General features: G+C 43.2%; 1 protein-coding gene across 2 annotated transcripts in view; it reads left to right on the top strand.

Moving 5' to 3' along the window:
• Positions 1-27,365, top strand: part of ECPAS (Ecm29 proteasome adaptor and scaffold) — a 91,534-nt gene that overhangs the window by 23,732 nt on the left and 40,437 nt on the right. For both annotated transcript variants that reach the window (XM_048850792.2, XM_048850791.2), the window contains exons 6-23: positions 1,355-1,526; positions 2,121-2,260; positions 4,653-4,734; positions 5,000-5,119; positions 5,302-5,387; positions 5,668-5,746; positions 10,840-10,889; positions 11,465-11,531; positions 11,624-11,746; positions 13,633-13,736; positions 14,540-14,663; positions 17,890-17,970; positions 18,710-18,941; positions 19,778-19,869; positions 22,524-22,658; positions 24,429-24,594; positions 25,073-25,245; positions 25,926-26,027. In XM_048850792.2, the coding sequence (XP_048706749.1) occupies positions 1,355-1,526; positions 2,121-2,260; positions 4,653-4,734; positions 5,000-5,119; positions 5,302-5,387; positions 5,668-5,746; positions 10,840-10,889; positions 11,465-11,531; positions 11,624-11,746; positions 13,633-13,736; positions 14,540-14,663; positions 17,890-17,970; positions 18,710-18,941; positions 19,778-19,869; positions 22,524-22,658; positions 24,429-24,594; positions 25,073-25,245; positions 25,926-26,027 (2,128 nt within the window). The remainder of the gene's footprint in view (positions 1-1,354; positions 1,527-2,120; positions 2,261-4,652; positions 4,735-4,999; positions 5,120-5,301; positions 5,388-5,667; positions 5,747-10,839; positions 10,890-11,464; positions 11,532-11,623; positions 11,747-13,632; positions 13,737-14,539; positions 14,664-17,889; positions 17,971-18,709; positions 18,942-19,777; positions 19,870-22,523; positions 22,659-24,428; positions 24,595-25,072; positions 25,246-25,925; positions 26,028-27,365) is intronic.

Raw genomic sequence — 27,365 nt, 5'->3', positions numbered from 1 at the left:
CAAATAGCAGTGCAGCCATGGCAGCGCAGGTGCTGGGATGGGCTAGCTGCCCGAGTGAGTACCTAGGTCCTTGTGTGAGTGTACTCGGTGGCCAGCTACGCTGCTATTGTTAGCGCACAAGCTCCATCAGAGCCAGTGCAGGAACGTTTACCCGAGCTAGCGTCAGTACACCTACCCACGCTGGAAATGAAACCTCCAGTTCCAATATCGATGTACCCTATGAAGACTGGCGCCTGAGCCCCCAAATGCCGAGTGCCTGAGAATTTGAATTCTGTTGCCTGTCTCCACTATCAACACTGCAGAGATGGGCTGTTTCCAAAGGGTATTTGTTTTTTTTTACCACAGCTCTCCCCTCCCTTCACATCCCGGGATTGCCCCCTGAGCAGAAAGGGGCCTGCTTTGCTGCCTTCTCTGTATTTTCATGCATCCCAGCCTCCTCTTTGAAACTGAGGGAATCACAGAATCATAGAAGATCAGGGTTGGAAGAGACCTCAGGAGGTCATCTAGTCCAGCACCCCTCATACAGGCTCCAGTTAGTACTTGTATAAGAGTTTATCGAATACAGTGTTTAATGTGTGTTGATTTCTAACACAGCAGAACCTCATTCATTCTTAATTTACTGACCCACTAACCTGCTAACGCTCACCAAAAAGCCCTGCCATCCCTCTCCTCTCTCAACAAACATTTAATAGCAGAGCGTTATTGGGAAACCTGGAGTTACTGGGCCTTTGTTCCTTTTGTAGCCTTTACGGTAGCAGACCGACTGGTATACTGAGAAGTATCATCTGAGCTACTCACTCAATAAACAAACTACATTTTGTGATGCACTGTTGTGTTCGCTTACAGGCTAACTTGCAATGGGTCTCCCTGTCAGTAATGCAACTTGGCAAGGCTCTGCAGTGTGTTTAAATAGTCTGTCTTATGTATATATGTGACGTTGCACTCCATATGTTTTATGGAAATATGTTTAAGTGTGAATATGATGTACCTGGAATATGCTTCATGCAAAAGGTCTCTTGTAAGGTATCGTTACAAAGCTTATAATCTACTGAGTGTGCTCATCCTATTTGTATGAATGTATCATTCTCGTATTTGAAGCTAGAAATATGAAGTATTACTCTGAAGTCCCAAGCTGGCAGGGAAGACAGGCTCAGAGGTAGTTTCAGCACTTCAGGTGACAGTCCCAAGGGGGTCTCTGTGACCGAACCCGTCACAATGTGGTCAAAAAATAATATTTGAGGGGGAGGGAGGAGTGATATTTATTTTGATCTCTTCAGTGCCTGTAATGAGGAATTGACTTCAGTTCATAGGGTAGTTTAATAAGTCCACTCACGTGTTCCTTTTTTCCTTCCAGATATGTACTGAATGAATCCCAGAGTCGCCAAAATGTGCCATCGGCACAGGGCTCTTCTGCATCCAGTAGTGCTGGAAGTTCGGGGATCCCTCAACCTCCTCCAGGGATGAGCTTTTACGCAGCCAAACGGGTAATTGGAGATAGCCCATGGACACCTGAACAGCTGGAACAGGTAATGCAAATCACTTGGGCTATGCAGGGTATGAAATGGGAACTTCAGTAAAATGACTTGGTGGGTACAACATGCAAGGAATGCACAGTGTGGAAGTAAATGAAGAATTCACTCCAAAAAATGGCTTGCCCAGCTTGTATGTAAAGCACACGATGCCTGAGTAGGTCTCTGTAGTCTATGTGCATGTTATTTTGAAACCTGCACTTCATGCATTAAAGCACCTACAAATTATTAGAGTGAGACAGAGGTCTAAGGCTGCCACTGTTGATCTGTCAACAATTTTTCCATCTAACTTTAAAACATATTTTCAGAACTTGCTAGTAAATGCACAGCTGAGCTCTGTCCTTGCCTTTGTCTTTCTCTTTGATGTAATAGAGTTTTCTGAACTCTTCTCTCAGTTATGTTAAACCTCCACTGCAAATGAACTTTTTGCCACCTAGAAAGCTTAGCTTCTCAGTTGAGGAGATGGAAAGAGTGAGAGTTTCCCTCTTTAGGATTACAAAAGGCCCAGATTTCAGTCTGCTAAACCTTGACATTAATGTAGCACGTCGTCTGGTCAGTAATTTTTACTTTCTCTTCTACGTTGCTGAGCAGTGTAAACTGGGAATAGTAAAGTTCATTGAAGCTGAGCAGGTACCAGAGCTTGAAGCTGTCATACACCTGGTAATAGCCTCCAGCGACACGCGACACAGTGTAGCAACTGCAGCAGACCTGGAACTGAAAAGCAAACAAAGGTAATGGCTTCTGTTTAAGAACTGGGCACTGGCATGTCTAATAATAATAGTTGTAATTGATGTAGTGATCCAGAAAGGTTACACGCTGAGAGGGGACAGCAACTCCTCTGAGTGGTTGTGCTGCTGTCCTCTTAGCTCATTCATGTGGGGGGAGGCATAGCTCAGGGGTTTAAGCATTGGCCTGCTAAATCCAGGGTTGTGAGTTCAATGCTTGAGGGGGCCATTTAGGGATCTGGGGCAAAAATTGGGGATTGGTTCTGCTTTGAGCAGGGGGTTGGACTAGATGACCTCCTGAGGTCCCTTCCAACCCTGATATTCTATGATTCTATGAATACTTTTTTAGTGGGACCCAGTGTAGTTTATCAAATGGGAAAGCCACACCGCTCTCTGACAATGCATATTTATCCTGCTGGTTAATCACTTCAACATTGCCCTGTGCTGTCCTCTTCCACAACAGCAGCAGCAAGGTTTCTTGCAGGATGACTGTCTCCTCCCCAGCCAGTGCTGGGTGGAAATAATGCTCCTCCTGGAGGAAAATCTGCGATTTTTGCCTCAGGCTAGCCGATATAGTTGCTATTGCTATTTGCTGAGTCACTTGCTAAGCAGAGGCTACTCCATTCATACAGGAGGTGGCCTGGTGTTCATGCAGCTTGTGGTTGGAGCATGCACAAACTGACTTCCTTATTATTGGAGCTGGATTAGCCAGTCTTTTGAATGTGTGGGTGAATTCTGTACTGCTGATAGTGTGGGGCTAAATAGTATTGGTTTGAGCCAAGCACAGCATAAGCAAGTGACCTGATGCCTTCTCCAGTGCACCTCAGTCATGGCCAGAGAGATTATTTTAATTCATTGGAATAATTTGTTGGAGGAAATGACTCTCTGTTCTTTAGAGCCTGGTTGTTCACTCCCCTTTTGGTTGTATTGTGAGTCCTAAGAACTACCTCGGCATAAAACATGTTTGTTTAAACACATCTTACATTATGTATGCAGCTGCTAGATGTTCCATATGTTAACCCCATGTTTAGGGCTCAGTTGTTACAGGCAAAAATGTTTGTGCCCTCCTTCTTGATTACTCCGCGCCCCCCCCCCCCATTATTTTTTTGGCTCACTTGGCTGTGGACACTACTGTTCAAAGGACAACATAGGACACTGGGGTGAAAGGTCCTAGGTTAGTGATTCAAGCCCAGCTCAGGTCTACAGTGACCAAGTTGCTCTGATCAGCTGGCTGTTTGTTGGCCTGTGTTAAACAGGTTTGGACTAAATCCATTTCCCAGCTTACAAGGGTCCCTATTGCTAAAACCACCATAGTGATTGCCCTCCTGGTTGACAGTCTCATCAGAGAAGCCAAGGATGTATGGGCCAGGAGCTTGAAATATCTTCTCTCCTGTAGGAGTGTCCCACCCGGGTCAGAGTCAAGGTGCAATGGTAAGAAGCTTGTGGTCCCTGGTGCCCATGCCTGACCAGTTTTGTGGATAAGTAGGTCTTTGTTTTCCAGGGCAGTCACTTGGGCTGAAAGTGATATCCCCCACACTTCAATGGGAAAGGAAGAGAAGGAAACAACTGTGGGTTTTTTCACTGCTTATTTGGGAAGTAAAAATTCATCTGTGGAGTACCTGGATGTGAGGACTTACTCTGAAAGAAATTACAAGCAACAGCCGTGTTAGTCTGTATTCGCAAAAAGAAAAGGAGTACTTGTGGCACCTTAGAGACTAACCAATTTATTTGAGCATGAGCTTTCGTGAGCTACAGCTCACTTCATCGGATGCATACCGTGGAAACTGCAGAAGACATTATATACACACAGAGACCATGAAACAATACCTCCTCCCACCCCACTGTCCTGCTGGTAATAGCTTATCTAAAGTGATCATCAAGTTGGGCCATTTCCAGCACAAATCCAGGTTTTCTCACCCTCCGCCCCCCCCCCCCCACAAACACACACAGTTTGTGGGGGGGGGGGGGGGGGGGCGGAGAGTGAGAGAACCTGGATTTGTGCTGGAAATGGCCCAACTTGATGATCACTTTAGATAAGCTATTACCAGCAGGACAGTGGGGTGGGAGGAGGTATTGTTTCATGGTCTCTGTGTGTATATAATGTCTTCTGCAGTTTCCACGGTATGCATCCGATGAAGTGAGTTGTAGCTCACGAAAGCTCATGCTCAAATAAATTGGTTAGCCTCTAAGGTGCCACAAGTACTCCTTTTCTTTTTGTAATTTTTTGTAATTCTTTATCTCATGACTGCAGATTATATGTGGGGTGAGGGTGAAATTAGGCTGCACTTGAAGCTAATTAGATTTAGATTTTTTTTTCCACAACATTACACAGTGCTGTAAAATATATTTGTAAATAATTAAGGCATAATTTTAACATGTTGCTTTTACAATTCTTTAGCTTAATTGACTGGAATAATCCTATTATCGTCAACAAAATGTACAAAGTGTACCTTGGGGATATACCACTGAAAACTAAAGAGGTAAGACTTGCGTCCAGTGCTGTGTTCCTGCTTTATTCATGAGGATCTTATTTTATTTGCCTTGGTTTGTTTGCTGGACAAAGCATCCATTTTTTAGTTTGTCACTTCCTTTGATCTGTGTTTTTTGCCAGACAGTTGCTGTTGAGTAAATATTTTTTTTCTTTTTTGAAAAAAAATACACACTTTCGTGAATTATTAACAGTAGTTAGCAGTCAAGTAGTAGTAGCTACATCCAAAGAAATATCTTTCACCCTGTTCCTGACAGGGAGTTGTTCTGAAGCCAGAACTGAAACGAGATCCAGTCAGCACCCGGGTTAAATTAAAGATCGTTCCTCATCTTCTGCGTTCCAGACAAGCTGCAGAAACATTCCCAGCTAATATTCAGGTAACGTCTTCACTCCACAGCAGCTATTCATAACACGTCTACTATTTGTATCATTCCTCCAGTGCCTAGGAAAATGCTGAAACTTAACTACTGCATGTGATAGCTAGCGAAGGAAGGGAGTGCAAATAATATTCAAAAATTAAACCAGTCACTGTATCCAATCGTCTCGTGCTTCCCACCAGGTGGTGTATGATGGGCTCTTTGGTGCAAATACGAACACGAAACTGAGAACTCTGTCCCTGCAGTTTGTACATCATATTTGTATAAGGTAAGCCACTTACATGGTTTATGGTAATAGATGCAAAACTATTTCAAGCAATTTACGGAGACAGCTTTGTATGGTAAATATGCTGTTGTGCTGAAGGCAAAGAATATTTAATTCTATTGCACATGGGGTTTTTTAAAATATTGTATAACTTTTTGTATGCTAAGCTGTAATATTGGCAGAACAGAGATGATGATGATGATGGCAGTTATAGAAAGCAATTGGTTTTTGGTAGCAGTAGGTGCAAAGAATATATTTTAACATGTTTTCTTTTAAATTCCAGTTGTCCAGAAAGTAAAATAAAGCCACTAGGCCCAATGCTTTTAAATGGACTTACGAAACTGATTAATGAATACAAAGAGGTGAGTTGAAAGGTTCTTTGTTGTAGAATCACATTTATTTATTTAGAGAGACAAGGTGGTGGGGAAATACCTTTTATTGGACCAACTTTTGCTGAAGGTATTACCTCACCCAGTGCTGTCCCTAGGGTGGTTCGGGTCCCGGGACAAATCAGCCTCCCTGCTAGTCTCCTCGCAGTCTGCCCACCCACTTGGTTACTGCTCACCTCCTCATCCCCCACCCTTCTGCCTGCTGTTTGCCTCCTCACCTCGCTCGCCCTCCCGCCTCACTTTCCTGCCCGCCTCCTCACCTGAATATCGGGACAAATGGCATCCCGATCTTAAATCGGTCGGGACACAGGCTAAATATCGTGACAGTCCCGATTTTATCCAAGTGCTGGGACCCTTGAAGCGTGGGCCCCGGGGCAGTCATCCTGATTGAATCATAGAATCATAGAATATAAGGGTTGGAAGGGACCCCAGAAGGTCATCTAGTCCAACCCCCTGCTCAAAGCAGGACCAATTCCCAGTTAAATCATCCCAGCCAGGGCTTTGTCAAGCCTGACCTTAAAAACCTCTAAGGAAGGAGATTCTACCACCTCCCTAGGTAACGCATTCCAGTGTTTCACCACCCTCATAGTGAAAAAGTTTTTCCTAATATCCAATCTAAACCTCCCCCACTGCAGCTTGAGACCATTACTCCTCGTTCTGTCATCTGATACCATTGAGAACAGTCTAGAGCCATCCTCTTTGGAACCCCCTTTCAGGTAGTTGAAAACAGCTATCAAATCCCCCCTCATTCTTCTCTTCTGCAGGCTAAACAATCCCAGCTCCCTCAGCCTCTCCTCATAACTCATGTGTTCCAGACCCCTAATCATTTTTGTTGCCCTTCGCTGGACTCTTTCCAATTTATCCACATCCTTCTTGAAGTGTGGGGCCCAAAACTGGACACAGTACTCCAGATGAGGCCTCACCAATGTTGAATAGAGGGGAACGATCACGTCCCTCGATCTGCTCGCTATGCCCCTACTTATACATCCCAAAATGCCATTGGCCTTCTTGGTAACAAGGGCACACTGCTGACTCATATCCAGCTTCTCGTCCACTGTCACCCCTAGGTCCTTTTCCGCAGAACTGCTGCCTAGCCATTCGGTCCCTAGTCTGTAGCTGTGCATTGGGTTCTTCCGTCCTAAGTGCAGGACCCTGCACTTATCCTTATTGAACCTCATCAGATTTCTTTTGGCCCAATCCTCCAATTTGTCTAGGTCCTTCTGTATCCTATCCCTCCCCTCCAGCGTATCTACCACTCCTCCCAGTTTAGTATCATCCGCAAATTTGCTGAGAGTGCAATCCACACCATCCTCCAGATCATTTATGAAGATATTGAACAAAACCGGCCCCAGGACCGACCCTTGGGGCACTCCACTTGATACCGGCTGCCAACTAGACATGGAGCCATTGATCACTACCCGTTGAGCCCGACAATCTAGCCAGCTTTCTACCCACCTTGTAGTGCATTCATCCAGCCCATACTTCCTTAACTTGCTGACAAGAATACTGTGGGAGACTGTGTCAAAAGCTTTGCTAAAGTCAAGAAACAATACATCCACTGCTTTCCCTTCATCCACAGAACCAGTAATCTCATCATAGAAGGCGATTAGATTAGTCAGGCATGACCTTCCCTTGGTGAATCCATGCTGGCTGTTCCTGATCACTTTCCTCTCATGCAAGTGCTTCAGGATTGATTCTTTGAGGACCTGCTCCATGATTTTTCCAGGGACTGAAGTGAGGCTGACTGGCCTGTAGTTCCCAGGATCCTCCTTCTTACCTTTTTTAAAGATTGGCACTACATTAGCCTTTTTCCAGTCATCCGGGACTTCCCCGGTTCGCCACGAGTTTTCAAAGATAATGGCCAATGGCTCTGCAATCACAGCCGCCAGTTCCTTCAGCACTCTCGGATGCAACTCGTCCGGCCCCATGGACTTGTGCACGTCCAGCTTTTCTAAAAAGTCCCTAACCACCTCTATCTCCACAGAGGGCTGGCCATCTCTTCCCCATTTTGTGATGCCCAGCGTAGCAGTCTGGGAGCTGACCTTGTTAGTGAAAACAGAGGCAAAAAAAGCATTGAGTACATTAGCTTTTTCCACATCCTCTGTCACTAGTTTGCCTCCCTCATTCAGTAAGGGGCCCACACATTCCTTGGCTTTCTTCTTGTTGCCAACATACCTGAAGAAACCCTTCTTGTTACTCTTGACATCTCTGGCTAGCTGCAGCTCCAGGTGCGATTTGGCCCTCCTGATAACATTCCTACATGCCCTAGCAATATTTTTATACTCTTCCCTGGTCATATGTCCAACCTTCCACTTCTTGTAAGCTTCTTTTTTATGTTTAAGATCCGCTAAGATTTCACCATTAAGCCAAGCTGGTCGCCTGCCATATTTACTATTCTTTCGACTCATCGGGATGGTTTGTCCCTGTAACCTCAACAGGGATTCCTTGAAATACAGCCAGCTCTCCTGGACTCCTTTCCCCTTCAAGTTAGTCCCCCAGGGGATCCTGGCCATCCGTTCCCTGAGGGAGTCGAAGTCTGCTTTCCTGAAGTCCAGGGTCCGTATCGTGCTGCTTACCTTTCTTCCCTGTGTCAGGATCCTGAACTCAACCAACTCATGGTCACTGCCTCCCAGATTCCCATCCACTTTTGCTTCCCCCACTAATTCTCCTACCCAAGGGATGGCTCTTACCTCACCCACCATGTCTCTCTAATATCCTGGGACCATCATGGCTACAGCAACACTGCAAGGGTTGATTTGTTTAGATTTATAAAAAAGAAAAAAATGATTGGTCTGATTTGAACTGATCTGATTCTTATACCTCATTACTCTTGCATGATGTTTATTTTAAAAGAAAGTATAAGGAAATATTTTCAGCAGATAGGTCAGAGAGAGGAAAGGTGATCTCGTGGTACTGAACTGTGACCCAAGAGGCCTGGTCTACATTCCCCACTCTTCCATAAATTTCCTGTATGACCTTTGGCAAGTCATTTGGCTCCCAGTCTTGCAAACACTTATGCGCATGCACGTGAGTAGTCATGTTGATTGCAAGACTTCAATGGGACTATTCATGTACTTGAAGTTAGCACATGCGTAACTGTTTGTTTGCAGGACCGGGACTTTATTCTCTGATGCCCAGATCCAGGGAGATACTTAAGCCCATGTATAACTTTAAGTATGACCTTGGTGTCTTTCACTGCCTGATGAAACTTCCATGTAGTGGTCTTCAGGCGTAGTCCCAAGCAGAGTGCACTGCAGTTGTTTAATACAGAAGTATACAATCGCTTAATACAAAGCATTGGTTAGTGTGTGCAATCTGCATCGGAGGGGATAAGGTCCAACTTTCTACCCTAACAAAGGCAGAAGACTGCACGTAGCCACAATTGTAGCTTACCTCCCAGGAGCAGCTAATGGGCCAAACTTAGATTGTAGACCATGTTGCAAGGGTATGTCCATCTCTTGCCAACGGTGGGAGCGGAAACCACTTTTATCAGATCCTCTGGATGCTTCTCCATTGTGCATCAGCAATGTGTCACTCCTCTCTGGGTTGAACTTGCAAAGGGAAAGCTGAGGCTGTAACAAGCGAAGTTGAACCAGACACATTTAATAACCTTCTGATTCGGGGTGTTTTTGTTAACTACCAATTTAAATGTCAAAAGCCTCACAGATGGAGGTGGGGGTGGTGGTGGTGAGGACAGGAAAATAACAGAGGAGTAGGGCAGGGAGGCAGTGAGAGGAGTAGGTGAGGGGATGTAGGAATGTAAATGTTGCTGAGACATGAGGGAGTTTGGTAAACAGAGGAAAATAGCATTAGATGCACGTTACGTAAAGAAAGCAAGGAGGAAACAGGGTGAGAGGGGTGCTAGTAAATGCTGGGTGTATAATTAAAATCTCTCTCCCTTGTGTAAGGTGCATTGATAGTGTTTGTAGAGTCTTTAGTGGACCATAGTGCTGAAGTTCCAATCAGCGGTGATGGGCCAGGGTAACCTTGCAGCGATTTGTTATTCACTCCTGGTATTGTGAAAGGACCTGGGAGCCGAAGTCATGGACCTAGACCCCTTCGTGCTAGGCGCTGCACGGGCCTGATTGTGATACCCTGACTCAGGCTGAGGGCTTATTTAGGTGAACACTCAGTACGTGGCAGACGGGTGCAAATCTACCCCACACTAGCCTGCTGCACACTAACTGTCCGCGTGGGTCCTGCTGCTGCATGCTAGAAGTTCCTTTATGCTCAGTGGCAGGGTCTACGCGGCCAGTTACTGTGGAGCAGGCGAGTTTGATTGACACCCCAGCTTGCCATGCACTAGATGTTCCTCTAGACCTTCCCTGAGTAATGCCTTCCTCCATGTGAAGTCAGTGGGACCTAAGGCGGGGTAGGGATGGTATCATTTCAACAGGTACTACCAGCCATAACTAAGGGTGTCGTACTCTGGCCCAAAACACAATGCAGGTTTTCCCAGTGTCATTTCATAAAGCAAACTTGTGGTTTTTATAAAGCACGTTACCAATGCCTGATCATGCAAACCCTTTCCTAGTCCCAGTGACTCCAATAAGGCTGTCAGGAAAGGTGTACCGATAGGAGGAGGGATGGGCCTTTCCTTTCCTTACGAAGGGTGTGGTGGGTATGCATTTAAGAAATGGTTGGATGGGTGCTACCGGAGCCAAGCGTTTAAATAATTGTTTGCCTGGGGACCCTGAACCTGTTGTGTGACGGGTGAGAGGCTCTGTGGCAAGGTGGTTGGGCTCAGTGAAAGGTGTCTGTCACTTGCTGGCCATTTCACAGACCTATCAAATCCCATCAGCTTTTCTTTCTTGAAAGATCAAGGCAGCTTTTTTGGTGTCATTTTTCGTTTCTGTGGGAAGAGTGTAACACATCTGTTCTTCATTTACAAGGTGCTTAGCTCTGGGATTTGATTATTTTCTTCGTTCTCGATGTCTCCGGAACATGTTTCAAAGGTTAGGAGACAGGATGTAAAGTAAAGGCATAATTGTAAGGGATAGGTATCTGTGTTTTTTCTCTCTCCTGGCTCTCTGCTGACTGGGCTTTTTATTATTTTATAATTCAAGGACCCCAAACTGCTGTCAATGGCCTATTCAGCTGTTGGAAAACTCTCCAGGTAACTAAAGTGTATTTTAAGTAACGGGATGTCAGATATTTTTTCCAAAGCAATTTGTAACTCTGTCAGCAGGCCGGCGCGTTAGTGTCGTGCCACGTGGCCATTTGCAACAGAGCACAGCGTGTGGAGAAGCACTGTCTTGTGTCATCTCTGCATCTGTAAAATGAAGCATGTTGGTGGTTGATCATTATGCTAGGAATGACTGATGGTAGTTCGTGAAAGCATGTAGAGAGGATCTAAAAATGGTTCGCTTCTCTAGATTGCTGCAGGTTTGTTCATTTATGACTTTTAGCGGAGGTTAGCACTCATGAACTCTGTGAGCTGTGTGTTCAAAAGTGGACCTCCACACTGGCTATCAAATTGACTGTTTCATAGAATGTCTTGATTTCTGAGCCATGCTGAGCGGTTGTTAATGGGAATAATTGCCCAGTGGTGGAGGTGGATAATTTAGAACATGAGATGATGCTTGGAGGTAGAGGTGAGTTGTAAAGAGATGAGGGAAGTGAAATGCAGAGTGTGAATATATTTGCTCTCAAATTCTTTTTAAAAAACCTTCTCAAATGATTCTATTTCAGTCGAATGCCTCAGCTGTTTACCAAGGACATAGCTCTTGTCCAGCAGTTTTTTGAAGCTTTGTGCAAGGTAGGTGATCACGTGGGTTTGGGAGAAGGTTATTATTTAATGTTTGGGGGACACGCTGGAGAGTAATGAATCCTCTTGTTTTCATATTGCAGGAAGAGCCCGATACCAGGCTGGCTATTCAGGAGGCCTTGTCTATGATGGTTGGAGCATACAGTAGTTTGGAAGGAGCACAGCGTACGCTTATGGAGGCTCTTGTGGCTTCATACCTAATAAAGGTATTTTATTAGGGATAAAACTATCATTTTTTAAAGAAGAGAGATCTGCGTGGTATCTCCTGTAGAGCGAAGAAAATATTTTTCAGTTAGTAGACATTTTCACTAAAAATGCATTTTTCAGGGCTCTGAATCCATTTGTGAGTCGGGGAATAGTTTTGGCCAGAAAAAAAGTTGTTGTTTTTTTTCCAGAAGCATTGAAACATTTTGTTTAGAAAATGTGGTCATTTCAGGTTGACATTTGAAACATTTCATTTGATCCAAATACTTTTTTGTTTTTTGTTTTTTTTTTAAATTTCTTCATGGAAACCTTCTACACCCCCCCCCTCACCCTCCCCACCCAAATTCTGTTTTCGGCTTGAAACTAACCAAAAAAAAATCAGTGATTCACTCAGCTTTAACCTATAACACTGTCTCTGCTGTGTCTTGTTAGAGAGGTTCGCTCTTCCATTTTCCTTGTGCTGTTACATCTATGCAGAGGCTTTCCATGTAATGAAGTGAAACAATCTGAAAATGTTCTAGCGACTGGAATCATGATATCAGTGCACCTTTCTCTCTCTCACCCCCCCCCCCCCCAAAAAAAATTTCCCTGTCCAGGCCTATCTTTTCAGAATTGCTTGTAGCTGTGCAGCTAATGTGTACCTGGAGGTTCTGCAATTGTAGGGATAGTTGTGCATGCATTTCCTGTGATATACACATTTACCTGTGCAAAACTAGGTGTACAAATACATGACAGTTTTGCCCTTGCAATTCTAGATATCTGAGCCTCAAGAGAGTATTCTTTTAAGAAAGAACCTGTCCTACATCTGGAGATGCTATCCAGACCTTGTAAAGAGGCTGGGACTCACTGAGCTAATAGTTCTTTTTTTCATCTCTGGCTACTATGATCCTATTTGCAGTTCTATTTATTATGGTCTAATCCTGCAAGTTCTTGTTTTTTAACTGCTTAGATGATTAAGGTTTGAGATCGTGGCCCATGATGCCTAATAGTAAGAGAGTGAGAGTGTGTGTGCGTAATTACACATTTAACTATTCACACTGTGCTTACTGCAAAAACTAGTGGTGTTTTTTCTGTGTCTTGCTGCACCAAGAATTGGTTTAGAGAGGTGGCCTTGAATTGTCGAAGTAGGGGTTGAGACACAGTAGTGTATCAGATAAGAACACAGTTAATGCTGGTCAATTTCAAGTACAATAACCTTTTCAGTGTTAATTTGAGTAGCTACTTCAGTGCTGTGTTCTTTTCACTTCAGTAACAGTTTAGGATTGGAACCTTCACAGGACCGTGTTTGTTCCTCTGGGGCAGAAGTAACACAGAATGGTGTGTAACATAATAGAAGGAAGAATTATGACCTCTTCTGATCTTGAAGAAAATGTTTAAATCCCCAGCACAGCCACTGTGTTCCATAGGAATTGTCACAAAATGTCTATGAAAAAGGATGTTGCTAAAAACATTTATGGTGGTTGCTGTAACTAGATGTGTTTCCAAATGCACTTCCATGTTTCCTTGCACCTCCATAATTACTTTTGGCTTAATTGGATCAGATCTAAAGTGAAGATGGTTTAGATATCTGTTTGCATGCATACCACATAGAAATCCTTTGTTTTTGGCTGCAAATTATTGTTTGCATTATAGTAGAAACTAGAGGTCCCAACCAAGATCAAGACCCACTGTGGCAGATACTGTACAGGCACATACATCTAATTTGTCTGGATCTGTAACTTATAGGGGCAAAACAATTATTTCCTTTTCCAACTGAAGTAAACTTTTTTTATTGTTGAAACAACTATTTAGGTTCATCTTAAGGTTTTTCTTTCATGCAATTGCCTTGGTTTAAAAAGCTTTCTGTTGTGATGGGCTAATGATTTTTATTTATTTTATTTTTTTTAAGCCTGAAGTCCAAGTACGTCAGGTGGCCGTGAAATTTGCAAGCACAGTGTTCCCTTCAGATCACATTCCTTCCAGATACTTACTGCTTTTAGCTGCAGGAGATCCGTAAGTTTCAGGAGGTGTTAACTTTGCATCTGGGTTAAAATAAATAAATAAATTCAATGCAGTTGTTTGGAAATTGGCCATTGTGTTGCCATTGTAATGGCAGACTTGCAGAGACATGTAGCTCTGCCTTATCTTGGCAAACTAGGGAGGAAGAGGAGAAATCAGAATCTTTCAGAGGGTACTTTTGTCTTTTAGTTTAAACCAGAAAAACAATGTGGGGTGAAGGATGGGAAAACAACACTTTAACTATGGGTAAGGATGGACTGACAATGTCAAAACTTGAAGTGCTCAAGTTTTGATTTACCAACCCATCATATAATTAAATCAAGCTAAGTAAATCCGTTGTAGCTAGCATGTCTTGCACAGCATTGGGTTAGTGATACCTGGGGAACTGCTGGTTCAGATAAGTACTTTGTGAGAGGACTAGCAATGGGTCAGCTAAGGGCAGGGCATAAAATGGGGAAAAAGAAGAGGTGAAGAGAGGGAAAACAAAACTTCATGGTGGGGGAGTAGAAAGACTGGAAACTGAAGGCAGTTTGTATAGGTTGGTTAAGATGCTAGCCTGGTAAGCTTGAGAACACTGTGATATGTAAGCCAAGAAAGTCTTTTATCATCCAGTCTCCTTTCTTCCAGAATCAAAAGGCTGTTTATATTCTGTAACCTGGAGCTGGTTCTCTGCAGTGTTTAAAAAAGCTTCTTTCCTTAAAAGCCCTCTCTCTCCCCAAGAAATTCATTTGTTGTTCGTTAAATAACATTGTGCTCGTGTGCAAATGACTTTCCTTTCTCATTTTTCCCCTTGAAAGACGGGAGGAGGTGCATGGAGAAGCCCAGCGTGTACTGAGAATGTTTCCTGGTAAAAATGAAAAGGAAAGTGCTGGTAAACAGATGCCTTCCTTCCCAGAAATGGTCCATTACATTCAAGACAAGGTACATTACCGCAGCACGGGTGATGACGGCAGCATGGCTTGTAATGATTGCAGGCTTTTTTACCCCCAAGGCAGTGGTGTTAGCTGAAGTTCGAGTAAAGAGCAGATTTGAGATTGCAAGAACTTCCCCCTCAGTTGGTCCTAATAGGCACCATTATTGGCCACCTTGGCAAAGAAACTAAAGGTTAAACAGGGCTATGGAAACTGATCCTTTGAAATAACTGCTTTAGGTCAGCGGGGAAAGCTTGAACTGCTGCGGCTTGTGCTGAATCAGTTATGTGGGGAGAGTTCAATGTCCGGGGCCCGTCATCCAGCACCTTACACAAGCAGTTACTTCACACACACAATTCTTAAAGGAACAAAGACCATGTATTGTCTGGCCCAGAGAAAGGGAGGAATATACTGTATAGCATGTAAAAGCATTACAATATATGGAGAGAGAAAATGGAACAAATGAAGGAGGTTGCTATTAACTCAAAGGATTAATTACTCATCTTCATACTAACTCAGTGGAAAAATGAAAATGACATTGTGTGAGTCCTACAATGTGAGATGCCCCAGGGCCTGACGTGATATACTGCTCTAGCAGTTTGTTCCCCGCCATGTGCACTTAAAGGTGACCTGTACGGATTTAAATAATGGGCTTGTGCCCTTCTTTGCTTTTCTTATGAAATATAAAGTCTGAAATGACTTGTTTTAAAAGGGTTTTTTTTCTGCATGTTTTTTTTTCTTCCTTAGGAATATCAGGGATGTCAAATTGGAACTTAACTGCCTTTCTAGCAGGACCTCTGGGAGGTCTCAGGGATGTTTATTGTGACAGCTGATACTTCAGTGTCGTAGTCATAGAGTTTAAGGCCAGAAGGGATCACCAGGTCATCTAGTCTGAGCTTCTGTATACCACTGGTTATCAACGCCAGCACGCTAAACCCAACGAATGGAATTAGACAAAAGTATTGTAGCCCACAGGAAACTAATCTATATTATGTGCCCCAGGCAAAGCACGGGAGGGACTGAGATGTGCTAGTACCCAAGGTCCCTGTAATGGCAGGGAAACAATTGAGATGTAGCCAGATAATCCCTGCAAATGACCCGCTGCAGAAGAAGGCAAAAACCCCTAAGGTCACTGCCAGTTCAACCTGGGGGAAATTCCTTCCTGACCCCACAGATGGTGATCAGATCCTGAGCATGTAAGCAAGAACCAGTTAGCCAAGTAGCTGAGAGAGAGAATGCTTGGTGCCACCTCAGAGCCCTGGCCCATCCTGTCCAGTGGCCCATCTCCAACCCTGGCCAACTCTGATGCTTCAGAGGAAGGAGATTAAAATAAATCCGGAATGCATTGAGGGAAAATTCCTTCCTGACCCCTTGCAGGTGACTGGCAGAAGTCCTGAAGCATGAGATTTAGGCACATAAGATAAATTCATGGCTATGAATTTATACACATTTGTTCTTGTATCAGCATTGTCCTTTAACTTAAATAGCTCTTCACTCTCCCTGATGTATTTTTAGAGAGCAGTCATATCCCCTCTCAGCACCGTTTGCGAAGCTAAACAAGCCAAACTCTTCCCGTCTCATCTCATAAGTTAGATCCTTCATTGGCCTTGATCATTCTACTTGCTCTTCTCTGCTCCTGCTCCAGTTTGAATTCATCTTTCTTGAACACGGGTGAACAAAATTGTACCGTGTATTCCAAATGGGTCCTACCAGTGCCTTGTACAATGGCATTAATGCTTCCCTATCCCCACTGGAAATGCCTCTCCTGATACATCCTAGAATCCCGTTTGCCTTGTTCATAACTGCATCACATTGGTTGCACATAGTCATCCTGTAATTGACCAGTACACCTAGGTCACTCTCCTCCTCTGTCACTTCCAACTGAAGAATTTCTGCTACAAGCTGGTGGTTCATATTAGACACTAAGCACTTTGTGCTATTGAATTTCATCCCATTTCTGTTTCTCCAGTCTTCAAGGTCCTGCTGTATAATATTACGATCCGCCTGTGTATGGATAATACCCCCCAACTTTGTGTCCTCAGCAGATGTCATTGAACTGAGGGGAGATGGTGTTGAATTTCTAGCAAGAACTTCCTTTATCCGGGATAGGAGTCGTTCCAGTTAAATAGGTGTTTAAAAAAAACCCCAGAATTTTCATCAATGTGACTAAAAATCCCTTTCAGTTCACTTTTTTGTTCTCGTGGCTCTTGTGATGTCACTAGTTCACTCAGGATCGCAGAGTCCTTCAGATTAGACACAACCTGAGTTTCTAGTGTGAAAAACAAACAGGAGAACCCCCTGTCCACACCCCCATCATTATTCACGTCTGTCTTTAACAGAAGCATCAAGACCAAGTTTTCCCCTTTGCTGAGACACCTTTACGTGTTTGTTTTTCATATGCAAGTGGTGAATAATAAATGTGTGCTGGAGCTGGTCCATGTAAGGAACACTTTACGGCCAGGATCAGTGTGCAAAATGACTTCCCTACGTAAATGAGCTTAACTCTTGTCTTCAAAATCTAGAGAACTAAATTTAAAGGAGGAGTAAGATCCAGTGTTTCGAGAGTCTTGAGTCGTGGACTCTGATCCAAAGTCTTCCACTCATTCGCTCATTTGACTTCAGATGCTTGCTTAAGCTGTCTGTGCCTTGTTAGGGCCCCAATTAAGCAAAGAATTTGAAGACATAATTGACATAATTCAACAATTGTTGAATCCAGGCCTAGAGCCATCGTACATGCTGATAAACTAATATCTGCCTACCTTACTGGGGTTTTGAAAGTAGGGCTGGTTTACTCTTGAAAGATGTTGAATTGTTGGAATTGAGACATTCTGTGGGAGTGTGTTGATTTTGATGAGTTTCCCTGGGAAACCGGGCAGGTTTCCTGCTGGTTCCTAAGCTTCCTGGCTTCTTGCCAGCCTGAGCTGGCAGTCTCGGAAGACTTTTTGGAATTTAGTTTGAAATTTTTGAAATTAAATGGTGGTTTTTGAATAATTTGGTTTGAAATTTTGAGGAAGAAAATTCCAGCTCCAGTTGTGAGGCTTAATTAATTATTGTGAAGCACTTTTGAGATCTTCTGGTTAAATGCATTATGCAAATGCACAGTGTTTTGTTTATAATTACATTTGCTGAATGGAAGATAGTGGTACAATTAGTTGCAGCAGAAAATATTATTACTAAGTATATACAATTTACAGTCTGGAGTGTACCCCTGCTAAATCTATGTGTTTGTTATTTAGGCCTCTCACCGAATGAAAACTCCTGCTAAATACATGACCGGAACTGCAGTCCTGCCTTTCAATCCTGCTACATTTGGAGAGGTAATTGTGTCTGTCTCTTGGCAATAGCGATGCATTCTTACATGTCGTTATTTAACCTATGGGACACTGGGAGAACAGTGGTGATAGCATGTAAGGCACTAACCTGGGACTCTGGCAATCTGGGTTCAGTTCTTTAAGGAATTCTGGGGACTTTACCTGACTGACTTTGCCACAACCTCCTCCAAAATCTTCCTTAAAAAGGGAGATTTGAGTTAGTTCGGTAGTTGGTGTGTCACTGGCAAGGGATGGTTTTCTGAGGAGAATATTTTGACAGTGCCTCCTTGAACACACCTAGCATCCTAACCTCTCAAGAGAAGGCACTGATAATCTCCCCCAACTGTGGAAAATCAAAGACCGAAGACGCCGCACCCCCAAGACATTGCTCTTATAGCTTGGTAGCAGGTAGGATGGTCCTGATGTCAATGATGAGCCGTAGACTCCATGAACCAAATTCAGAGGTGATGTGTTACTTACACAATGTGGGCTAAGGGATGCTAAATTGGTGTAACATACATGCTGAGAAAAGATGCAAGTTACACCAGTTTAGAAGCACCTTTTTATTTGACCCATATGACTTAATCCAGCAGTTTTCAAACTTTTTTGAGCTGAGCACACCCTTTGAGTTACAATTTTTGGTTGTCCCCCCGCCCAGAGGACTGATGACTGGGGCGCCTGCTGGATCTGACTCCTGTTTCCCTGTGAAATACCTTAACCCTATCTTGTTCTCTTCTCTGTTTAGATAGTCTTGTACCTGCGAATGTGTCTTGCTCATAGTGCAGGCGTGGTACCAGCCTCTCAGAGCTTAGCTGACATGCAAGACCATGCTCCGGCAATTGGCCGTTATGTCAGGAACCTCCTGTCTGGCAACTTCATATCTTCCTCGTCATCTTCCACTTCCTCAAAAAGTGGAGAAACCAACCCAGTGCAAATCTATATTGGCCTTCTTCAGCAGCTGTTGTCTGGTGTTGGAGGTGAGGAACCATAGGCCATGGTGCTGAGGAAAGAAGAAAAGCTCTTTCTAGAACTTCTGAATGAGCATTGGCCAAGCATACTCAATACCCTGAACTTTGCTTCAGTGACCATAGGTTGTAACGAGAACTAACCCAAACTGTCTTAGGCCAGTTTGTGGTTTAGAGTTATTCCCTCGCACACAATTGTGAAAGGGATTAAGGAGAGAGAGCGCCACGACATTATCTATTAGATTGGGGTGTCAGAATTTTCAGGCCCTTGTCAGTGTTTATTACAGTCTTTGCACATCTGAACAGTTCCCGTGTACAAAGATGCCAACTCTGTGGGTGCTCTGGGGCTCAAGCACCTACTGAAAAAAGTAGAGGGTGCTCATCACCCACAGGGCTGGATTCATCTTTTGTTTGCCCCAGTGCCTGGACTGTGGCCCGGCCCCCCGAGGCCCTGCCCTTGCCCCTGCCCCGCCTCTTCCCTCTGAGGCCCCACTCGCATGGGAAGGGAGAGGAGCCAACACCCACTGGCAAAAACAAAAGTCCATGCCTGTGCCCTTGTGGAATGACACTCTTCATCAGATATCTGAGGCAATTTAAAGTTTCATCACAAACTGCTTGTGTACCTTTAAAACAGTTTACTAGAAATACGCATATTTGCCTGTCTGATGTCCATAAGAGAGAGAGTACTCAGAAATAATACGGAAAGTCAAAGTCATAACTTTATCTGGGATCTTTAAATTTGCATTAAACTGCTTGATGTGGCATCATTTGCCTGTTTTTACTATTAGTTGTAAATAGAAAAAATTGCATTTCATTTTCCTTAACTTGATTCTTTAATTACTCTTTAGGTTTGCCAGTAATGTACTGTCTTCTAGAAGTTGTTTCGGTGTATCCAGAAAAACTAGCAACCAGATTTGCAGACAAAATAGATTGGATAAAGGTACGTTGCACACACGTGGATTTTTTTTCTGTTCACCTTCGCATAATCTGGCATTTCAAGACCTAATAATTTTCCAGGTAGCTGATTAGCTGATCAGTAATCTTGAGGAGTGAAAGATTCTTTTTTGCAATATTTTTATTTTCTAAGTCTGTTGCGGGTTTAGTTCGCATTGTTCTCTCTCTTTCTCTGCTTCATTACTCTGTGATCTGGTATATGTTTGTTAGATCATAGTTTTAGACTGATGTTACTAAGTGTACATCTACACTGCAGCTGGGAGTGTGCTTCCCTGCGTGGGCTGATAGTCTCGTGGTCGCTCTGCTTGAGCTAACGTGGTAAAATTAGCATTGTGGCTGGGGATAGCACTGGTGGTGGCTGGGGATAGCCACTCAAGTGCATACCCAGGGAGCTAGCCCAAGCTGATGCCCATGCTACCCCCAGCTACATGGCTGTTTTTAGTGTGCTAGCACAAGCAGAGGTAGCGTCTGTCTGTCTGTCTGTCTACTTGTGCTGGGGAGTGTTACTCAAAATTGGGCCAGCTGGTAAGCTTAGGGAAGACTAATGACCTACCAGAGTTTGGCAGAAAGCAGCACGTTTATTATACTGATAGCTAAGCTCAAAAGAAGAGTGGGCGGTCGCACTCGCATACTCACGCTCCCAGGACAGGCACGGCACTGGCGATGTCAGGATCCTTCAAGGTAAGTGTCCTACAGCGCAACGATGGATGGTGCGATGAAGGTCAGTCTTCCCGAGGCACAATGGAATTCAATGTGGCAAACCACTGGCCAGGTGGTCCGGGCGAAGGGCCTTCATGGGAGCTACAAGCTTGTGAGTGCACTCCTGTGCAGATGGCCCCTTCCCCTTTTAAGGACCTGCTCCTCATGGCCTGCAACTAGAGATGACTTGGCTGCGTGTGGTTGGTCACTCTCCACCTCGGGCAGTGTCCATACATTGGGCGTGCGATTGCTGCCTAATCAGAGTCCCAGACACCTTGTCTACCTGGGAGCTCTTCCGATCTTCCAGCTATTCAACGAGCCCATTCATCCCACAAGCATTCCAGGAGGGAGGGGGAAGGGGAAAGCCACTTCACGGGTATTCAAAGAGGGAGAGGAGAAAAAAAAAAAGGGGGGGGGAACCTCTTGAACATACAGGTTATACAGAGCATACAGATCACTGCTGCCCCTACAACAGGGAGCATGTTCCCAGCTGCAGTGTAGACATACCCTATATTCCCTCACATTGGTAGACTCTGAGGGGTATGTCTACACAGCAGTTAAACAGCTATGGCTCGCCTGTGATAGCTGACTCAGGCTTGGGCTACAGGGCTGTTTAACTGCAGTGTAGACATTTTATGCTTGCACCGGAGCCCAGGCTCTGGGACCCTCCCCACTCATGGGTTCCAAATCCCAGCCTGAAGCCCAAGCCAGACATCTACACTGCAATTAAACAGCCCCATAGCCAGAGACCTGCAAGCCCAAGTCACCTGACGTGGGCCAGCTGCCGGTGTCTTAGTGCAGTATAGACATACTCTGAGGGCCAGATCTTTCACTTGTATCAATCAGAGCAGTTCCATTCTTTGGTAGTTCACGGGTAGGAGGACTTCCCCATCTAAGAATCGACCAGTGAGAGGAGCTGCTCTGGCAGCTCTCTTGGGGTGGGTGGGTGAAGGGCAGTCTAATATACTGATGTAAGTTTTGAATCAAGCAATATAACTCCATTGGCAGTGTTCTGGTGGTGATGAACCTCTTTTTATTTTATTTTTTTTCTGATGATCTCAGGTCACCTGAATCCTTCAGTCTGAAGTGTGTATGTGTGTGTATTTACACACACACACACAATTCGAACTGAAGGGTTCTGGTGACCTGAGAATGTTGTTTAAGTTTATAACCCTACTTTTTGCATTTATCGCTCTCTACACACACACAAGCGCGCACGTGTGTGTGTGTGTGTGTGTGTAGAGTTAAATGCAAAGAGTAAGGTTATAAACTTAAAAACACAAGTTAGGAAACAAATGTTTATATTATGTTTGTTATGCTAACACTGCCATAATAACCAGACCTTTTTAACAGTCTAGGTAATAAAAAATACTCCATACAAATAACATGGGTGAATTAATGTTGCTGAGAGAACTGTGACTTTTCCATTTCTTGACTTCTGTGTCTGTTACATTTGCAGCCTTCGCATTAAGTAGGTTTAATCTCTTCAGCTTTTTTTCCTTTATCAAGTGAGGAGGAAAGAGCAAACGAAAGGAAAATGTACTCTGTGGCACTATGGAATTGTACAAGACAGGAATTTTGTCTCGTACAATTCCATGGTGTTTTTAGCTCCCCGGGGCTGGGGAACATGAAATTTCTTTTTTAAATACCCGATTCAGCAAAGCATTTAAGCATCACGCTAACTGTAAACATGTGAGTAGCCCCCTTGAGGGCAACAGGACTATTCATGCTTAAACCTAAGCACGAGTGCTTTGCTGAACTGGGTCCTAAGCAAGTTACTCAGTGATGATAATTATATTCCAAGGGTAAAAAAGAGGTTAGAGTAAAATATGGAGTGTAAGTGGGTAGTTGCATGTGAACAGTGGCTAATGTATTAAAGCTAGACCATCGGTGAAGTATGTTCCATCTTTATTTGTTTTTGTTTTTTTTTAAAACATACAGAGTCTGATGAATACAAACAAGGAAGAGATGCGTGAGCTGGCAGCACTGTTGTATTCTGTAGTGTTGTCTACAATGTCTGGAAATGAACTGAAGTCCTCTGTACAGCAACTGATCAAGACAGCAAAAGACAATCATGTAATTACATTCTCTTTATCCATTTCTTGTATTATTCTTAATTGCAACATTTTAATTGAAAATGTTAATCTTATAGCAGTCCAGAATTTATTACTTAGTGATTTTTTTTTTTTTTTTTTTTTAATATGGAAAAGCACCATTGAATTAGTCAGTTACTTGTTGGAGGTAGGAAAAAACGTTGCTATATTTGAGTAGAACAACTTTTCTAAGTAAATACATAATTGAAACTGTACTCAGTCAGTATTTGACATTTCTCCTAAGCACAACCAGGACCGTTAGGAACCATTATTAAGAAGTTTAGTCAGTTAAATAGTCGTCATCCTATTGCATGATAATGGGTTGCACCAGCTACCTCAGGCAGTTATAAGTTTTTGTTTTTATTGATGAGCAATTAAAGGTAAGCACAGATTTTAGAAAGTATTTAGCAGGTCACCCATTGCCTTTCCCATGGCTAAGCCATAGCTCCCTCCCTTCACCACAGGCCAGTGAAAGCTTTCTCCTACCCAGGAGCCTTTGCTAGGTAGGGCATGGTTTTAAGGGTCCACAGCCTTCACCTCCTATGACTGTTATCACAACTGGATGGGGCTTCCTTCCCTCCCTCTGAGCCCCTCTCCTCTCATTATTCATATCTCTGGAGCTTACCTGAGTTCCTTGACTAATAGGATTGCAAACAATGAGGAATTCAAACCTTCCCTCCCCTCCTTAAAGAAACCAGGCAAATAATTTTCTTGATGCGACTCACCTACCGCAGTCTAAGGAAAGAGTTAGCTCCCTAAGATATGTTTCCCCAAAGAACTAATTTGATTTTAATCCCTACATAGATCTCAGTAATTTGCTATTTTACTAGTACCTTAACACCATGTTCTTTTTGAAGTTAAATGGGACTACTCCCATGTTTAAAGCTAAGCTGAGCAATTAGAAACAAAATAGTCTTTATTTTACTCAGTCTTCTCTTAAAAGAAATACTCTTTGCGAGAATTTTCATTACCTCTTTGAGATCTTCCAGTCCCCCCTAGATCTACTCTTTTTCCCTTCCTTCTTAGAGTAATATGTTGAGGATCAAACAAAAACATTAAAAAAAAATAAAAGAAGAAAAAGCAATTCTGTTTGCTTCTTTTAAATCTTGAAGCCTTATTCCTGCAGAGTATCCTTTCAAATGAATCCAGACTACTGGATAAACACATTAACTAATTAACTAGACATTTCTAATTCAAAGATCAACACTGAAATAATTAATGTTCTTGCTTTAACCTCATCTAGAACGACTGAACCAGATTGTGCACTCGCTTGTGAATTCTGAGTAACTGAATTGAAGGGATTTTATCTGGAGTACGCAAGAGCAGAACTTGTCCCCTTGTTTCAGTCTCTTGTGTGTGTAAACTGGGGAAGACAGCACTGATCACATGCAGAAGGATATATTTATAAACTAAAGGATTACAGATGGCTTTTTTCTCCTGGTAACTTGAGGGGGAGGCTTTCAAAAAATCCTAAGCAATTTAGGAGCAGAGTGACCTTCTGTGACCTTCTGTGGGTCTTCTGCTCCTAAATCCCTTAGCTATTGAAAATCTCCCCTGGAAGCCTAAATTGTGCAGAAAACATTGACAGTATCGACAACCTATGGAGAGCCCCATAGGCTTGGCAATAGCTCAGAATTTTCATGTTGTACCTTTCCAGCGGGCCTACCTATACATCTGTCTTTTCATGTATGCTTTATGTAAAACACATGATTGTGTCTATGTAGATTTCCTACCATGTTGGTATTGTCTGTAGAACCCGGAGATCCAACATGGATCCTTGTTGGCTTTGGGATTCACTGTAGGAAGGTACCTGGCCAAAAGGAAAACCAGGATGATGGAGATGCGTGACATTGAAGAGCCAAATATTGTTGTCATGCCAGAACAAGACCAGCTCATAAAGACCACAACAGAAACAATAGGTAATTTTGCTCTTGGCTATTATATTGCACCTTGGCACTGTTGGTTCTTGACATGAGAATTTATGTAAGCATAGTTTCCAGTCACAACTGGTTCAGGATGTGTCTCAGGTTGGCTGCATCTACTGATAGTGGCCTTGATGCTGAATAACACCTGTCTGATGGATTTGCCGGTCTTTAAGAATGTCTCCATCACTGTTGTCTGATCAGATGTAAACAATGTTCACTACTCCAATATTAATTAAGAAATAGACTCCCATGTGAGAGACGAGCAGATGCACACAGATGTACCTTTGTGGTATATTCTTCTCTCATTTAAATTGGTTTTACTCCATTGTAACTCTGACTTCATTCCTGATTCTCTCTGTTATACAGGAGAGCAAAACCTGGCCTCTTGTTTAAAAAAAAAAAAAAAATTATACTTCTGACTGCATTCAGGTTGTAGGGACAAAAACCAAGTCATCCTGTTGGTTCTCTGTAGGTTCCTTTTTGGACAGCACCTCTCCGCTTCTGGCAGTTGCTGCTTGTACAGCACTGGGGGAAATTGGCAGGAACGGCCCCTTGCCAATTCCCAGCGAAGGCACCGGGTTTACAAAGCTGCATCTTGTTGAAAGTTTATTGACCAGAATCCCTTCTGGCAAGGAAACAAATAAGGTAAGATTTGTTGGTTTGTTAATTTTGTTTCTGGCATATTTTCTCTCCGTGTTTGTTCTTGTTTGTTTCGGGTTAAACTGAGGCTAACGTGATTACCTATCAAGCTAAGAGAGACATCACCCTTACAGCCTTGGTGATGACATTTTCAAAAAGCACTCAGCCTTGGTTTAACTCTGTTCCCACTGAAGTCAATAGGAGTTTTACCCTTGGCTTCACTGTAGAAGAGTTAGGCCAAAGGCTGTTAGAAAATCCCTTGAATAAATAATAATATTTGTTGTGGTTTTTATCTTCTTGGGATGAAACTAAGAAAATAGGATATTGTGGCTGAAAATCAGGAAGAACTTCTCTAACAGTACTGCGTGAAAGGGACTAGGCCCTGAACTGGACCCCAAATGGAATGAGGGGAAACGCCACCACTTGAGACATTTTCCAGTGGGTTTTTTGTCCAGCTCGTGCTGTGCTGTAGGGAAAAGTTATGCACTGGCAGGAGGATGTACTGCATGACCTAGTAGGTTTTCCCCATCTCTGATTTCTAGGAATCTATGACCGCTGGTGATTAAACTCAGTGGGAAGGTGTGAAAGAGTAATAATAAAAGCTCTGGGTTTCAAATTAGGAGGCATCTATGTTGAAAAAGTGCCTGCTGGGTTTATGAGTAAAATCTTGTGATTCTGTTTTTAAGATGAAAGAGCGAGCAATACAAACGCTGGGTTACTTTCCAGTGGGAGATGGAGACTTTCCCCACCAGAAACTACTGCTGCAAGGACTAATGGATTCTGTGGAGGTAAGGCAGTAACATTATCCCTTACACTTCAGTGAGTGTTCCAATTTGTATGAGCCTTCTGAATACTTTGGGCCACATTTACAAAGGGAAAAGGGAGCTGCTCTTTGAAGTGACTCATTCCATTTTTCAGATCTGTTCTTTCTGTTTGCAAAGCAGGCTGGTAGAGGGTGAGGAGAAGTTTTGTGCATGTAAAACCTGTGGCCTCAGTTTTAGCTCCCAGTCTTGTGCCCACTTACATACATATTGTCCATGGGATTGCTTATGTCTGTAAAATTAAGCACAGGTGTAAGTGCTTGTGTTAACGGGCCCTTTTAGAGGCCACTTCTGAAAATCTGGTCTTTTAAAATGTACTAAATATACACACTGAATGTCAAAATATCTTGGTCCTGTGACAAATTTTAAACAAAGGACAGAAATTGTATTGGAAAGACGTTGAGTGGTGTAGCTCGGTTAAATTAATCATTTTAGAAAAAATCAGCAATATTTTTTTTTGTTAATCCCGGAACTCTGCTCTATGTTGGAAATGTATTTTGTTCCATCCTGTACAGTATTTCGGAGTTGCTAATTTACTGAATGAGATGCTGGAAGGAAGAATGAAAAACTCCTTCCACATTAGGGTAGTGTTCTACATTTGCAGGTTGGCTTTCCCTTCTCAGTTGATCATAATCGCATTTAGCAGATTCAGAGGTGACTAGTGAATATCAGATCTGCTGCTGTGGCCAAGCCCTGTAATATGACATGATCATAAAAGCAACAAAAATGACATTTGTATCTTCAAAGTGGGTCTTTCAAAAGGCCGCACTTCTCTTCCTAGAACTTCTCAGAGGACTGGAGAGCTTCCTGTATAAAATGTTTATTTGAGCACAAGGATTTATCTGAGCTTGCAGGAAACTAATTTTGAAAGACTGTAAGCTGAGGGACTGATTCTGCTAAGAACTGAGACGCTGTTGCTCTAATTTGAAGTCAGTGGGAACTGTAGGTGCTCAGCAGCTTTGAAAATTAGGCCTTAGGGCTACAGGTAATAGTAAAAAATTATGTATATATAAATTAAACTAGTAGCAAAGTTCAGTGCCTGCTCTGCTCCTGATGCAGGTAAAAGGAATAGAGAGGAAGTGGTAGAGGGACACAGAACAAAGCTAAATCTTACTTGCGTGTCCCTTGTGAGGGGAAAAGAATTTCTTTCCATCTCTTGAAGTTAGAATGTGCTGCTCAGCTTTTCAGTGTGTCTGGGTAGAACATTTAACAGCAGTTTGTTCCCTGAAGTGGTGGGTAGGGGAATCTTTTATTTTACTTCTGCCTAGTACAATAAAACCTCAATGTTTCACACGAATGACTGTG

Source organism: Caretta caretta, chromosome 5 (genome assembly GCF_965140235.1).
Source record: "Caretta caretta isolate rCarCar2 chromosome 5, rCarCar1.hap1, whole genome shotgun sequence".
NCBI lineage: Eukaryota > Metazoa > Chordata > Testudines > Cheloniidae > Caretta > Caretta caretta.
The sequence above is the reverse complement of the archived record's forward strand: the minus strand, read 5'-3'. Positions and strand labels throughout refer to the sequence as shown.